Source organism: Chiloscyllium punctatum, chromosome 20, assembly GCF_047496795.1.
Source record: "Chiloscyllium punctatum isolate Juve2018m chromosome 20, sChiPun1.3, whole genome shotgun sequence".
Taxonomy (NCBI): domain Eukaryota; kingdom Metazoa; phylum Chordata; class Chondrichthyes; order Orectolobiformes; family Hemiscylliidae; genus Chiloscyllium; species Chiloscyllium punctatum.
Window position 1 is genome coordinate 92371430 of NC_092758.1, and position 12774 is coordinate 92384203.

The 12774-nt window shown below is 38.5% G+C and overlaps 1 protein-coding gene across 2 annotated transcripts in view; it reads left to right on the top strand.

Moving 5' to 3' along the window:
• Positions 1 to 5712, top strand: part of fam193b (family with sequence similarity 193 member B) — a 91940-nt gene extending 86228 nt beyond the window's left edge. For both annotated transcript variants that reach the window (XM_072591235.1, XM_072591236.1), the window contains exons 10-11: positions 349 to 430; positions 3570 to 5712. In XM_072591235.1, coding sequence (XP_072447336.1) covers positions 349 to 430; positions 3570 to 3663 — 176 coding nt within the window. In that variant the 3' untranslated portion in view covers positions 3664 to 5712. The remainder of the gene's footprint in view (positions 1 to 348; positions 431 to 3569) is intronic.
• The last annotated feature ends 7062 nt before the right edge of the window (positions 5713 to 12774 follow it).

Consider the following 12774-nt stretch of genomic DNA (forward strand, 5'->3'; position numbering starts at 1 on the left):
ATTAAATTGAGATTCTCCGTGTCTTTAATTTCTTTCCATTTGTGTACTTTGTCTGAAACCCAACCTCCCTAACAAACTAATTTTTAAAAAAGATTTCGCGAAAGCTGAATAAAGCAGGCCCCCCATTGGTATTACCGCTATGTAAAATAGTTTTTTGTAATCGCTGGCAGTTGATTCTCCTGTCTGTATCCTTAATTCATCTAGCATGTTACAGTCCTGTTACATGGAAATAAATTTCTAATACATATTAGATAAGTTGAAATAAAATTCACACCTCTTAATAATGTTTTATTGTGGATTTTCGTCGGTGTTTGATCTTGCATTTTTACTTAGTTTTCTGTCTTCCAGATGATGTGTTTCTTCCCAAGGACATAGATCTTGATAGCGTGGAAATGGATGAAACAGACCGTGAAGTGGAACATTTTAAGAGGTAAAAAAAGAGAGGACCAACTGATTAGCAAAGGAATTCAATAGAGAATTAGAACAAAATGAATTTGATTTTGGTATCATGCACGTGAAATGGAAAAGTCAATTTTTTGCTTTCCTCATTAATAGACACTTCCAGTCATTTTGGTATTTCTTTATAATTTGGTATCTTGTGACATTAAAATCAATAAAAACTGAAATATCAGTTTTGTAATTGCTTTTGCAGCCTTTGATTTTTCTTTCTCGCTTGCTGTCTCTGGTGCTTTGGCTTGAGCTCTCATTTATTTTGTCTCACTTGTGCTGTCACTATTTTCCTCTGTTTTATTTCTTTCTATATTTCTCGCGCTCTCCTTCTCTCGCGCTCTCCTTCTCTCGCGCTCTCCTTCTCTCGCGCTCTCCTTCTCTCGCGCGCTCTCTCTCAAAGTCATTGTGTGCACAGCAAAGAGAAACCAGAGGGAATAGATATGAGTGCTATGCCCAGATCTATATAACTGCTATTCCCTAAAGCAGTTCATGATTTCAACAATTGATAGGTGGGAAGTAGCTGCATGTTAAATTTGTCCATAATTTCCTTGGTTTCTTTGGGGTGTAGGTAGGATTTTCTCCTCTTCAATAGTTTGTGAACTCCTGCATATAGCATGAAATCTGCTTCCTGACTGAAGCAACAGCTGTTAGGAGGGGAACGGGATACAGCTATAAGATCATCTCAGAAGGAGAGCATATCTTGTAGGCAGTTCAGATTGTATTTGAATGACTTTTGCAGTTGTTTGATTAGTCAGAAGGTAAGAGTTCTTACGTGAACTGAATTGGATTGGGGGATAAACTGCTGTAAAACTGGGAGCTTCAGCAGAGGGGCAAATGCCCCTATAGAGAGTACCTGTTTAGTTGGTCTCTCAGATAATTTGATTATAAATGTGTACTGTTTTATTACTGTGGTGAAAATGATTGATTATGAAATTAAAATGTGTGTATTCTGGATAGTGTGAATAGTTAATGTATTCCAGGAATGATGTCTGCAGACAATCCAAAGGTGGAGAGTTGAGTATTTTCTTGTCCGAGAACTGATCTGAAGTGCTTTCAGTGACATTTTTTTTTTGCTTTGCAATTGGCGACTATTATTCCATATTGCATTTTTATTATATGCAGTTCTAGTACCAAGCTGCCTTCAGCTTTTGTTTCTGCCCTTCTTGTTTTGTCCCTCCTGAAGCATTTTCTGGCCCGTATGTCCTCTCTTATTCCAATGCTCAATCACACTAAATTTGTCACTTATGCTCACTTTCCTTGCTGTCACAGAACCTGCTCCTTTGTTTATTTTTTAAACTTATTCACTTATTCATGTTCACTCTTGTGATATCTCATGTGATAACATGTTTACTTCGTTTATTTTCCCTCCACTATTCCTCTTGGGTCCTCAAGCCTACCTGCTGCTTTCCTGATCACTTCTAGCGGAATGCGTTATTATTCTTGATATATTGCCTCTATCCTTCACAAGTATTCTCGCTCTTGTTCTCACTCGTTCCTTCCATGACCTACATGCTGTCCCCTTTGCATAGTGTTTCATTGTCTTCCTACTTGCTATTGAGGCCATTTGCTTACCCCTGCACTCCTGCCATTGACTGTATTTTCCTTGTAGATTCCTGGTGGTTGCTCATGTTTTTTACAAAGGAATTTTGAAATAGTTGTCGATGTATCAGTAGGGCTGCTTATTACCATATGGGTGGCTTGGTGGCTCACTGGGTAGCTCTGCTGCCTCACAGTGCCAGGTCCTGAGTTGGATCCCACCCTCAGGTGACTATCTCTGTGGAATTTGAACATTCTCCGCGTGTCTGCATAGGTTTCCTCCAGGTGCTCTATTACGTCTTCCACAGTCCAAAAGATGTGCAGGCTAGGTGGGTTGACCATGGCAAATCAAGGCTTACAGGCATGAGGATCAGTATGGACTCTGAGTTGAATGGTCTGCTCCCACACTGTAGGGATTCTATGACGTTGTGGTCTGTTTTTTGTGTTCAGTGACCAAGTGTTGGTGCTTGTTGCTGACCGCAGCTAAAGTGCCTCTTGCATATTGCAGCACTCTTGGTGAGAATTGCACTGATAAAGCATTCAGATGCCCTCTCCATGCAGATCCCAGCATAGCTCGACAGCATTCTGTAAAGTGGAGGTAAAGAACAGAACCTACAGTGCAATGAATAGAAACCAACCCCTATAAAATCTGTGGCAGCAGGAGCTCTTGATAAGCCCAGAAAATTGTGAAAACTACTTAAGTAATCACTTTGACAATGCCATATGCATGTAAGCAGGATTTTCAAGTAATATACATGTGAACAGAATAGACGTTGCAGCAAAGAAACTGTCAGCTTGTATCTGAATAATGTTAAAAAGCCATATAAAAATTCAGAAATATTCAGAATCATATTGTCACATTTGGGGAGAAAGGAAGAATCTCAACTGATATTTGGAAGTTCAAGTCATCTTGTACCAGCATCTTTAGTAAACAATAATGAATTGACATCTGCTTCAACACCAGTCCTGAAACATTGCGGTAAGAAATGTTCACTGTAGGTGGGCACTCATCCCAAATTCACATAATTACCATTTTTTTCCTTTTAGCATTGCAAAATTAAATTTGGAGCAGCAGACTTGTCACAGCTTCCAAGAATTCCATGAGGTTCAATCCTGGAATTGCTGGTACTTTCATTGTAGTAATGATGGTGATGCTGATTCAGCATAAGGATTTGAGAATTGAATTATATCATTGGATAAATAAAATTGATCAAGTTTTAATGTTTGGACAAAAAGCAGGACCTATCCAACCATTTACTGCCTCATCAGTCTACTCTTAAGCATCTGTAAAGTGAATGGAAGATGTCAACAGTGCTACCAAGCAGCACCTAATCAGCAACAATCTGCTCACTGACGCCCTCCTGTCTAAAAGCACTTGATGTAACATTATTGTATTGCTACTCATTTCTGCCTTATGGCTGATGTTTCTAATTTGAGAAGATTGAATATATAAAATAAAGCTGAACTATTTCAGAAACTCATTTATGAACAGTGCATTGCTTTAACAAAGCAACTGTGACTATTGTGGTTCTAGCATTATCTTCCTCCATATGATTTTCTGACACACTGTTTTCTCTCTGTAGGTTTTGTCTTGATTCTGCCAAGCAGACAAGGCCAAAGGTCTCTGTAAACTGGTCCAACTTCAGTCTGAAAAAGGGTCCAAGTACAGCTCATTGAAGATTGCACCATACCTTTGCCTGAAGAAAACTGGAATTATCCTGCAGTTAACACATTCCTTACTTTAATGAGTATTGGCCTGTCCTCCCCAACTCAAAGCAATTTGCTGTGATCTGTAAACAACATGCTGTGATATCATCCACAACCAGTGCCTTAACCAGAAGAAGTGCACATTTCTAACTGGGTGGCACAATTATTTCTTGGGTTGGTCTGTTGTGCTTTATGGTCATTGTGAGAAATTGTTTGCCAATAGTGTTGACAACAGTGGAGCAATTCTGAATTTCAGTAGAAACAATAACACAATTTTATAGATGGACAATTGATTTTTCTTAAATGTTTTTTCTCTTGGTTGGGTGGGGGGCAAATGAGAGTCAGATGAAATATAGGGTTGGGTATTATTTCTGTCAAAGCTGAGACAAGGCAAACAAATTTTGTGGCACTTATCAAACGGATTAAACTTATCTCTTGTACATGTGAACTGTTATTAAACTGACTTTTAAAGGATCTTGTACTCTTAATTATAAGCAAAACAAGCAAGTATAAAGATCAAATAAAATATTTCACTACTCAAATTTTGCACTGCCATGAGTGAAGCTTTACCTCTCATCCTGTGACAAGAAAAGTATACAGTAAATGCTATCTTGGAAATATTCTGTGGGAAGCGAACTAAAGGTGTCTATAAACATAGATGTCACCTACTACATGGTAAACGATGCAGCAAAAATAACAATTCATGTCTTTAGCTTTTCTGTAATAAACTGAGAGAATAAGTAATGTCCTTTTTTGATATCACAGATTATCTTCCCACAAGTCTGAGATGTTTGTATAACATTTGTAGAACTAAAAATATTTCAAATTGGTGGTAAACTAAGTTTCTCTTATTACTTTCAAAACTGACATCTAGGTTAGAGTGTACAGCCTGTTTTCCTGAATAAGTATATAAACAAGTCTGTAAAACTTCTGAGTTGAATCTTGGTTGTGGACCAATAAGATTTGCTGTAGTCCCCATTAAAACAAACAACTCAAGGTAACTTTGATGGAAAATACCTTCCTTTTTTTGTCTTTCAATATATTACCCAGCTCTATTGATGACAGCAGTTAATTGAGAACCCACATAGTGTGCTATAAGGAAATGTGTCGTGAGGCTAATAGCATTGTAGTTAATTGTGCAAAGTGCTCATTATTAGTTGGTGTTGGATAGTTACATTGGAAGCCTTACTTCAGCTTTTATCTCTATTTAAAAGCCCTCTTTCTTCCTAATTGCAATACCAAATTCAGAAGTGCTAGTTCCCCTATTATGATGGTTTGAAAAAAAATTTGGCAGCAGACCAACATGGGCCGTTAGTCTATTTGGAGCACAAATTTCTAATAATTATTAGCTGTTGCATTGAATACCAGCAATCATCAGAAATAACTTTGGTTTTGGTCTGAAAGTCCAATGTACCAATGGGGTTGCAAATTATGAGAAAGTATGTAAGTGAAATGTGAAATCTTTTGAAGAAGTATTTGCAGTTACCATTTTGGATTACAGCGTGGAAGTAATATAACCTATCGTACCTAATGGAACCATCCACTCAGGTGAACTGCAGTGCTGTTCTCTCACAGCAGATTAATTACATAGTGATCAGACACTTCGATTAGAAACCCATTTAAACTATATTCAGTCCAAATGCTGAGTATGTCTGTCAACAATTGAGCACACTTAATCTAATTTTGAATGTTTCTATGCTAAAATTAATTTGAAATTTAATCTCATTTTTAAAAACTAATCCAATTTCTTGAATTGCTGCCACACCCTATCCAAGAATCCTAGGGCTACACAGTGGTTAGCACTGCTGCCTCACGATGCCAGGGATCTGGATTGATTTCTCTCTGTGTGGAGTTTTCACATTTCTCCACGTGTTTGTGTAGGTTTACTCTGGGTGCTCCAGTTCCCTCCCACAGTCAAAGGTGTGCAGGTTTAGATGGGTTGGCCATGCTAAATTGCCCACAGTGACCAGAGATGTGCAGGCTAGGAGGATTGCCCTTGGGAGTTGCAGGGTTACAGGGTTGGGGTTGGGGTTGGGGGGGGTGGGGTGGGGGGAGGGGGGAGCAGGAAGGAGGAGGTGGTTGGTCTGGGTAGAATGCTCTTCGGGAGGTTGGTGTGAATTCAGGCGGAATGACCTGCTTCTGTAGGGATTCTGTGATTCTAAGTACAAGGCTATAATTGCAAGAAAGAAAGGAAAAGATGTGGGCCATGTGGTATCTTCATGGCAAGTAAGTATTAAAGCTGAAACCAATGGTGACAACCAGCTGCTTGGTATCTGCTCTAAGTCATGGAATAGACCATATTTTGCAGTGTTATGCTGTAAGTTAATGGCTTCCTACTACACCACCATATTGGAGCGTGTAGTGGTGACTTATTTATATATATATAAATAAAAACCTGTAGTGGCTGACCCACTTTCATATCCTGGTCAATTTCAAACTTGGAAATTGATCATTTACAATAAACTTTATAAATGTCTCAACCACATTGTAAATAATTTGTGTATAATGGCGTCAGGTGCAGTTAGTGTTTAATACACACCTGCACATTACAGACTGACAAACTTTATATTCAAGTGTTTTTATCTATTTCAATAACTCTCTTGGAAAAGTAAATCAGCTATAATCGTTGTAAAGTTCATTTCATGTGAAGATTAAATAAAATCCGCACCAGTGTGTGGAAACTGAATGAGAATCTTTGTTGTGTATTAGTGACTAGTTGGATTTACATTGTAACATATGACTTGTGATTTCATCCTTAACTTTTCAGTGCTGTCAACAGGTCATACTACTTGAACCCCAGGGTATGCATGTCAGTTATACCCTATTCCCACAAGGTGACATATTATACTTGTTTTATTTCTAAAATCCTGCTTCTTGGTGGGTATCCTGTTTATGTTGCTGCCTTATTATGTCTTATGAGAAAGTTTGCTTATGATATTTATAATGCATTTTTTAATATAGTAGATGCTACTATGAAAAATCAATTTAGCCTGAATCAGGTGGCCATCGCCATCACTCTAAGCTCATATATGCATTGTAGATAATGCAAGATATAGGTTGGCATGTCATTTTCACACTCTACTGTTCACTTCAGAAATTAACATTTAACCTGAAATGTGAGCTTATTTTCAGAATAATTTTCATTATTAGCAGAAAGTATGAAGACTCTTCTTGCTTGTGAGACCTTCTTCATACTTGCAATACACCTTGATGTTTTGGGAAAGTGATACCCACCTGTTGAAGTAATTTCAAGTACAGGGCATGATATCAAGGCCACATGTTCCAAGTAATTCCTTGTAGTTTTCAAGTTGAATGATTTAATGTCGTCATTTTTTGTCTGTTTAAATTGTAATCGTTAGTTTTGTTTTGTTCTATCATATGTACTTTTTTATATTGTAACAAGGACAATTTTTTATCTACTTAAAACCAAAAATTGTTAGTTTTATATTATTTCCTGGCAGTAGCCAGCTTGAACTGCAACATCATAGTATAAATTGACTGTTAATTCTGAAGAATGTAGGTTTGTACTATTCCCGCCAAGTCTCTTTGGCATCCTTTTTTTAAATTATGTACTGTGAATTGCCTTTCTTTTTGGAAGATAAATACAATGACTTGATGAAGATACGTGTGTTTATTATTTAGAGATTTACACTCATTTATAGTCTAGAAAGAAATTAAAATACAATCCTGTAGGTTTTCACAAGAAGTGGCATTTACCAATTAGCTGCAAATACAATATTAAGCAACATTTCAGAGATTTGATGTATTGACGTTAAGCATTTGTCTGTGAAAGAGTAAGTCCTAACATGACAGTAGTCTAATATTTACTGTCTGTCAGAACAGAAAATGGGATGTTAGGGAAAAGGTATGTTGGTTTGATTTTGGAGACTTTTGTTTGAAGTTAATTTAGTTGACTTGCTTCACTTGAGTTTGGTCTGAGATTTCTGATAACAGTACTTCCTTAGAAAGTGACCCTTGATAAGAGGAATTACAAATTCTTGAGAGGTTAAATCCAGCAAGTAGTGGTGAGATGTAGTTGTCAACAACCAATTTATATCAAATGCAGTCATTTTCTTTGAGGCAAAGCACAGAGCTTCTGTTGTACTAATGTGCGCATTAACCTAGGTTCCTTTGCTGATTTAAATATCTGTCCATGCCTTGAATTTTGTTAATGATCCAGCCCAGATATTTCTTTTGAGATGAGGAATTCCACAGATTCACTATTTTGAGAGAGAAGCCCCCCAAGAGTATTGTGTTTCAACAACTTATTCTCTCATTCTTCAAAACTGGTTTACAAGGCCAGTCCACCCAGCCTTATCAGAGAGTCCCACCAGACCCAGGGTCAATGTATTAAGCCTTTTCTGGACTGCCTTCAGTGCTGATACGTTTTTGCTTGGATAAGGGGGCCAAAACTGTTCAGTATTTTAGAGGAAGTCTAACTAGTGCCTTGTGTAAACCTGGCATTATTCCCAATTTTTATGTTTAATTCTCTTTGAAATAAAGGCCAAATTTCCTTCTGCGTTCCCTATTACCTGGTGATCTTTTATGTTTGTTGTTTGTGATTCATGCACAAGGATCCCAGATCACTCTGTTGCTTTCCTCCATTTAATAAATAACTCACTCCTCTATTGCTACCAAAATGTATAATCTTTCATTTTCCCACATATTATTTGATTGGCCAGGTTTTTGGCCACTTAACCTGTCTATATGCCTATATAAACTGTATCGTCCTCCTGATTTCTCTTCCACTTACGTCATCTGCAATATTGACTTCCCTCTTCCAAGTTATTATGTCTATTGTAAATAATTGTGGCTGCAACACTGATTCCTGTGGCACTTCATGAGTTACAGGTTGCCATCTGAAAATGACCCTTTATTTCCCCATCTGAAAATGACCCTTTATTTCCAACTCTATCATCTATCAATTTGTCAGTCCCCTATCCATATTAATTTACCATACCCAATTCCATGGGCTCTTAAATAACTATGTGCACTGCCTCACTGGAAGTCTTTTGGTGATACAAATATATTGCATCTCATAGTCCTTCTTCATGAAATCATGCTGGTTCTGTTTGAAAATATATATTTCTTAGTGTACAGGACATCATTTATAACACTCTTAATGTTTTCCCAATCCCAGATGTTAAATGAACTGATCTTGTTACCCCTTTGAATAAGGGTGCATATCAGTAGCTTCCCATTCCTGTGGAACTTTTCCAGCATCTTTGGTTTCTTAGAAGATTAATACCAGTGCATCCCACTATCTTTCTGCCTACTTCCTTTTAATATCTCCGAATGTAACCCATTCGGTGTGCGGGCTTGCTGGTCTTAGCCCATTGTAGTTTCTGAAATTAATTTATTCCACCTCTTCTTCCTTCTGCCTTGGTTATTTAGTATTTTTGGGCTGCTGTTAGGGTTTTGTATTGTGACAACTTACACAAAGTATTCAATTTCTCTCTCATTTCCTGGTTCTCCATTATTATTTACCCAGCCTCATTCTCTGAAGTCCATATTCACTTTAACTCTATCTTCCTTTTTAAAATATTTAACGAAGCTTCACTCATCTGTGTTTTTATTTATATATTTGCTAGTTTACCGTCAAAGTTTATTTTCCCCACCTTTTTGATTTTTAAAACTTTCCCAGTACTCTGGCTTACCACTAATTTTTGCCACATCGTGTGTTTTTTTTCCATTCAGTTTAGCACTATCCTTAACTTTCTTGGTTACCATGATTGGTTCAACCCTTTCCTAGAATTGAATTGAATTTATTGTCCTGTGTACCAAGGCACAGTTAAAGCTATGTCTTGTGAGCAATACAGGCAGATCCCATAGTTAAGTAGCATAGATAAGTAAATAGTAGGTAAACAGCAGCAAAAACACAGGTACAGGCAGATGTTAATACGACTTCTTCATTTTTGTTATGAGTCATCAAGTATTTTCTGACATGTTTGTTGTTATTCAATCATCCTTTCTGCTGAACTACTTTTCTAGACTACGTCAGCCAACACTCTGCTCATTCCTTTGTAATTACCCTTATGAAAGTTTGGTTGGTTGTTTCTGATTCCAGTTTCTCACTCAGACTGAATGCTAAATCCAACTTATGGTTGTTGTTTCATAGAGGATCTTTTGCTCTGCAGTAATGATTACATCTACGTCATTACGTAACCATATTCAAAGTAACCCAATTTATGCTTGCATCCACATATTGTTCTAAGAAATTGTACAAAGTACACTGAACTTGTCATCGTGAACAATTTAATTTTTCCAATTCACATGAAGATTAAAGTCATCAATGATTAATGTACTGGCTTTTATACATGCCATATTGTCTCCTGATGTATTCTCCCTCCTATAGAATAGCTGTTAGAAACTAACCAATGTCATCACATTGCTATTTCTACACTTCGCCCATATGGATTCATCCAATCTCAAATCACTTCTTGCTGCCGTACTTACTCCATCTCATAAACTAAATATTTGGTTCTCTGCTTTGATGTCCTTGTAACCATTATCTCTAATTGCCATAAGATCATACCCATTAGCCTCTATTTGTGCTGTTAATTTTTGTAGGAATATTACACACATTTAAGTAAGCACCCATTAATGTTGCCTTTTTTTACAATCTTTTGTTCACCTTTCTCCCTATTCACTGCCGTGTTTCTATATCTGTAAATTCTGTTCCTCCTGTCCTGTTCTGGGTATGTTTGTCTCAATAGTTCTCCTGCATTGTGAGCACATTATTTTACTATATAAGCTGATGTCTCTCCTCTCCAGCACCTGCTACCCCAAAACATTTAGATTAAAGCCCTCCCCACAGCCCTCATTATTCAATTTCCCAGGACACTAGTTCAGTTATAATTCATCGCACCAAAACTGTTCTCCTCTTCTGGTGCTGATGTCCCTTGAACTGAATCCTATCTCTCTCACACCAAGCTTTCAGGCCACAAACTTAATTCCTTAACTTTATCAAACCTATGCCACCTTGCCCATGACACAGTAATACTGAGGTTACTAATTTGGGGTTCTACCTTCTAATTTAGTCCTTCAAAACTTTTCTCAGCAGAACCTCTCTTCTAATGCTCTTAATGTTGTTGGTACTTCCGGATAATACAGGTTGTCTATATCTGTACACTGGATTGAAAGTTTCAAGAGGTATCAGCGAGTATTGAAACCATGAAGCAACAACAAGTTTAACTGTATCTGAACAGTTGGTGCTTCAAGTGGTTAGCACTGCTGCATCACAATGTCAGGGGTCCAGGTTCAATTTCACAGGCAACTCTGTGTGTGGAGTTTGCTCATTCTCCCTGTGTGTATGTGGGTTTTCTCCCACAGTCCAAAGATGTGCAGGTTCAGTGGATTGTTCATACTAAGTTGTCCCATAGTGTCCATGGATGTGCAGGCTAGGTGCGTTAGCCATGAGAAATGCGTGGTTACAGGGATGATGTGGGGGTGAGTCTGGGCGAGTTGCTCTTCGGAAGCTTAGTATGGACTTGATTGGCTGAATGTTCTGCTTCCACACTAGGGATTCTATGAACAATTTAGCCATCGAGGAAGTGCAGAAGAAGGGAAAGCATGCAGATTAGTTTCTAGAATGTATCCCCCTTCAGGAAACACCGAGCAAAATTGGTCAGAAAAGCAGATGACTGGAAGCTGTGATGGCCCCATTAAGTGTGCAGAACATATTTGTGTCTGAAGTAGGGCAGTAGCGTATGCCAGCTTTCATAATCATTCAGAGAAATAACCATTACGCACTCACTCAAATATAGTCAAGAAATTGAAGAAAAGGTGAATTGTGAGTAGTTGTTACAAATCTCGGAATCTGTGTTAAGCTGAATCTGTGAGGCTCTTTGAATTGCATTGCTGTACGGGCATCGTCATCTTGCAGTGTTCCAGCCGTTCATGCATGCCTTCAAAAGCTTGATTGGGTGATGGGACAGATTCAGAAGTAGCTCTGAAAGGAATAGAATACATATGGAGTGGGGAGAAGCATTGAATGAAATTACTCTTCCAAAGCCGAGTAAATGATGGCCTTTTGTGTGTACTATTCTTCAAATTTCACTCCCGGGATGTGGATATCACTGGCCAAGCCAGATTTATTGCCCAGTAGGCAGTTCAGAGTCAATGACATTATTGTGGGTCCAGAATTACATGTATGCTAGACGCGATAAGGTGGCAGATTTGCTTCCTTAAAGGACATTAGTGAACCAGGTGTTCTTTTCTGACAACCAGCAACAGTTTCATGGGCATCATTAGACTTGTAATCCCGGATTTTGTTTTTTTGAATGAATTCAAATTCCACCATCTGCCATGGTAGGATTGGAACCTGTGACCCCAGAACATTACCTGGGTTTTGGATTAAAAGTCTTGCAATAATATTATTCTATGATTCAGTTCTATTGGAGACGGTGACAGGTTACTTCTGTCATTAAGTGGCAGCAGTTCATGAGGATCAGCTTTGGGATGGCACAATGGCTCCGTGGTGAGCACTGCTCCCTTACAGTGCTAGGGACCCAGGTTCGATTCCAGTCTCGGTGACTCCTATGTGGGGACTTTGCACATTCTCTCTCTGTCTGCGCCGGTGCTCCGGTTTCTTCCCACAATCCAAAGATGTGCAGTTAGGTGGATTGGCCATGCTAAGTTGTCCGATAGTGTCCAGGGATATGCAGGCTAGGTGGGTTAGTCATGGGAAATATGGGATTATGGAGATAGGGTTGGGGAGTGGGTCTGGGTGGAATGCACCTTGAGCAGGCAGTGTGGATTTATTGTGCTAAATGGCATGCTTCCACACTGTAGAGATTCTACAATTCTAAAACTGAGGGTTCGAACTTGATCCTGAGAAAACCGAGAATCAATGGAATAAGTGTGGGAGAGAAGACAATAGACAATAGACAATAGATGCAGGAGTAGGCCATTCAGCCCTTCGAGCCTGCACTGCCATTCAATATGATCATGGCTGATCATTCCCAATCAGTATCCTGTTCCAGCCTTATCTCCATAACCCTTGACTCCACTATCTTTAAGAGCTCTATCCAATTCTTTCTTAAATGAATCCAGAGACTGGGCCTCCACTGCCCTCTGGGG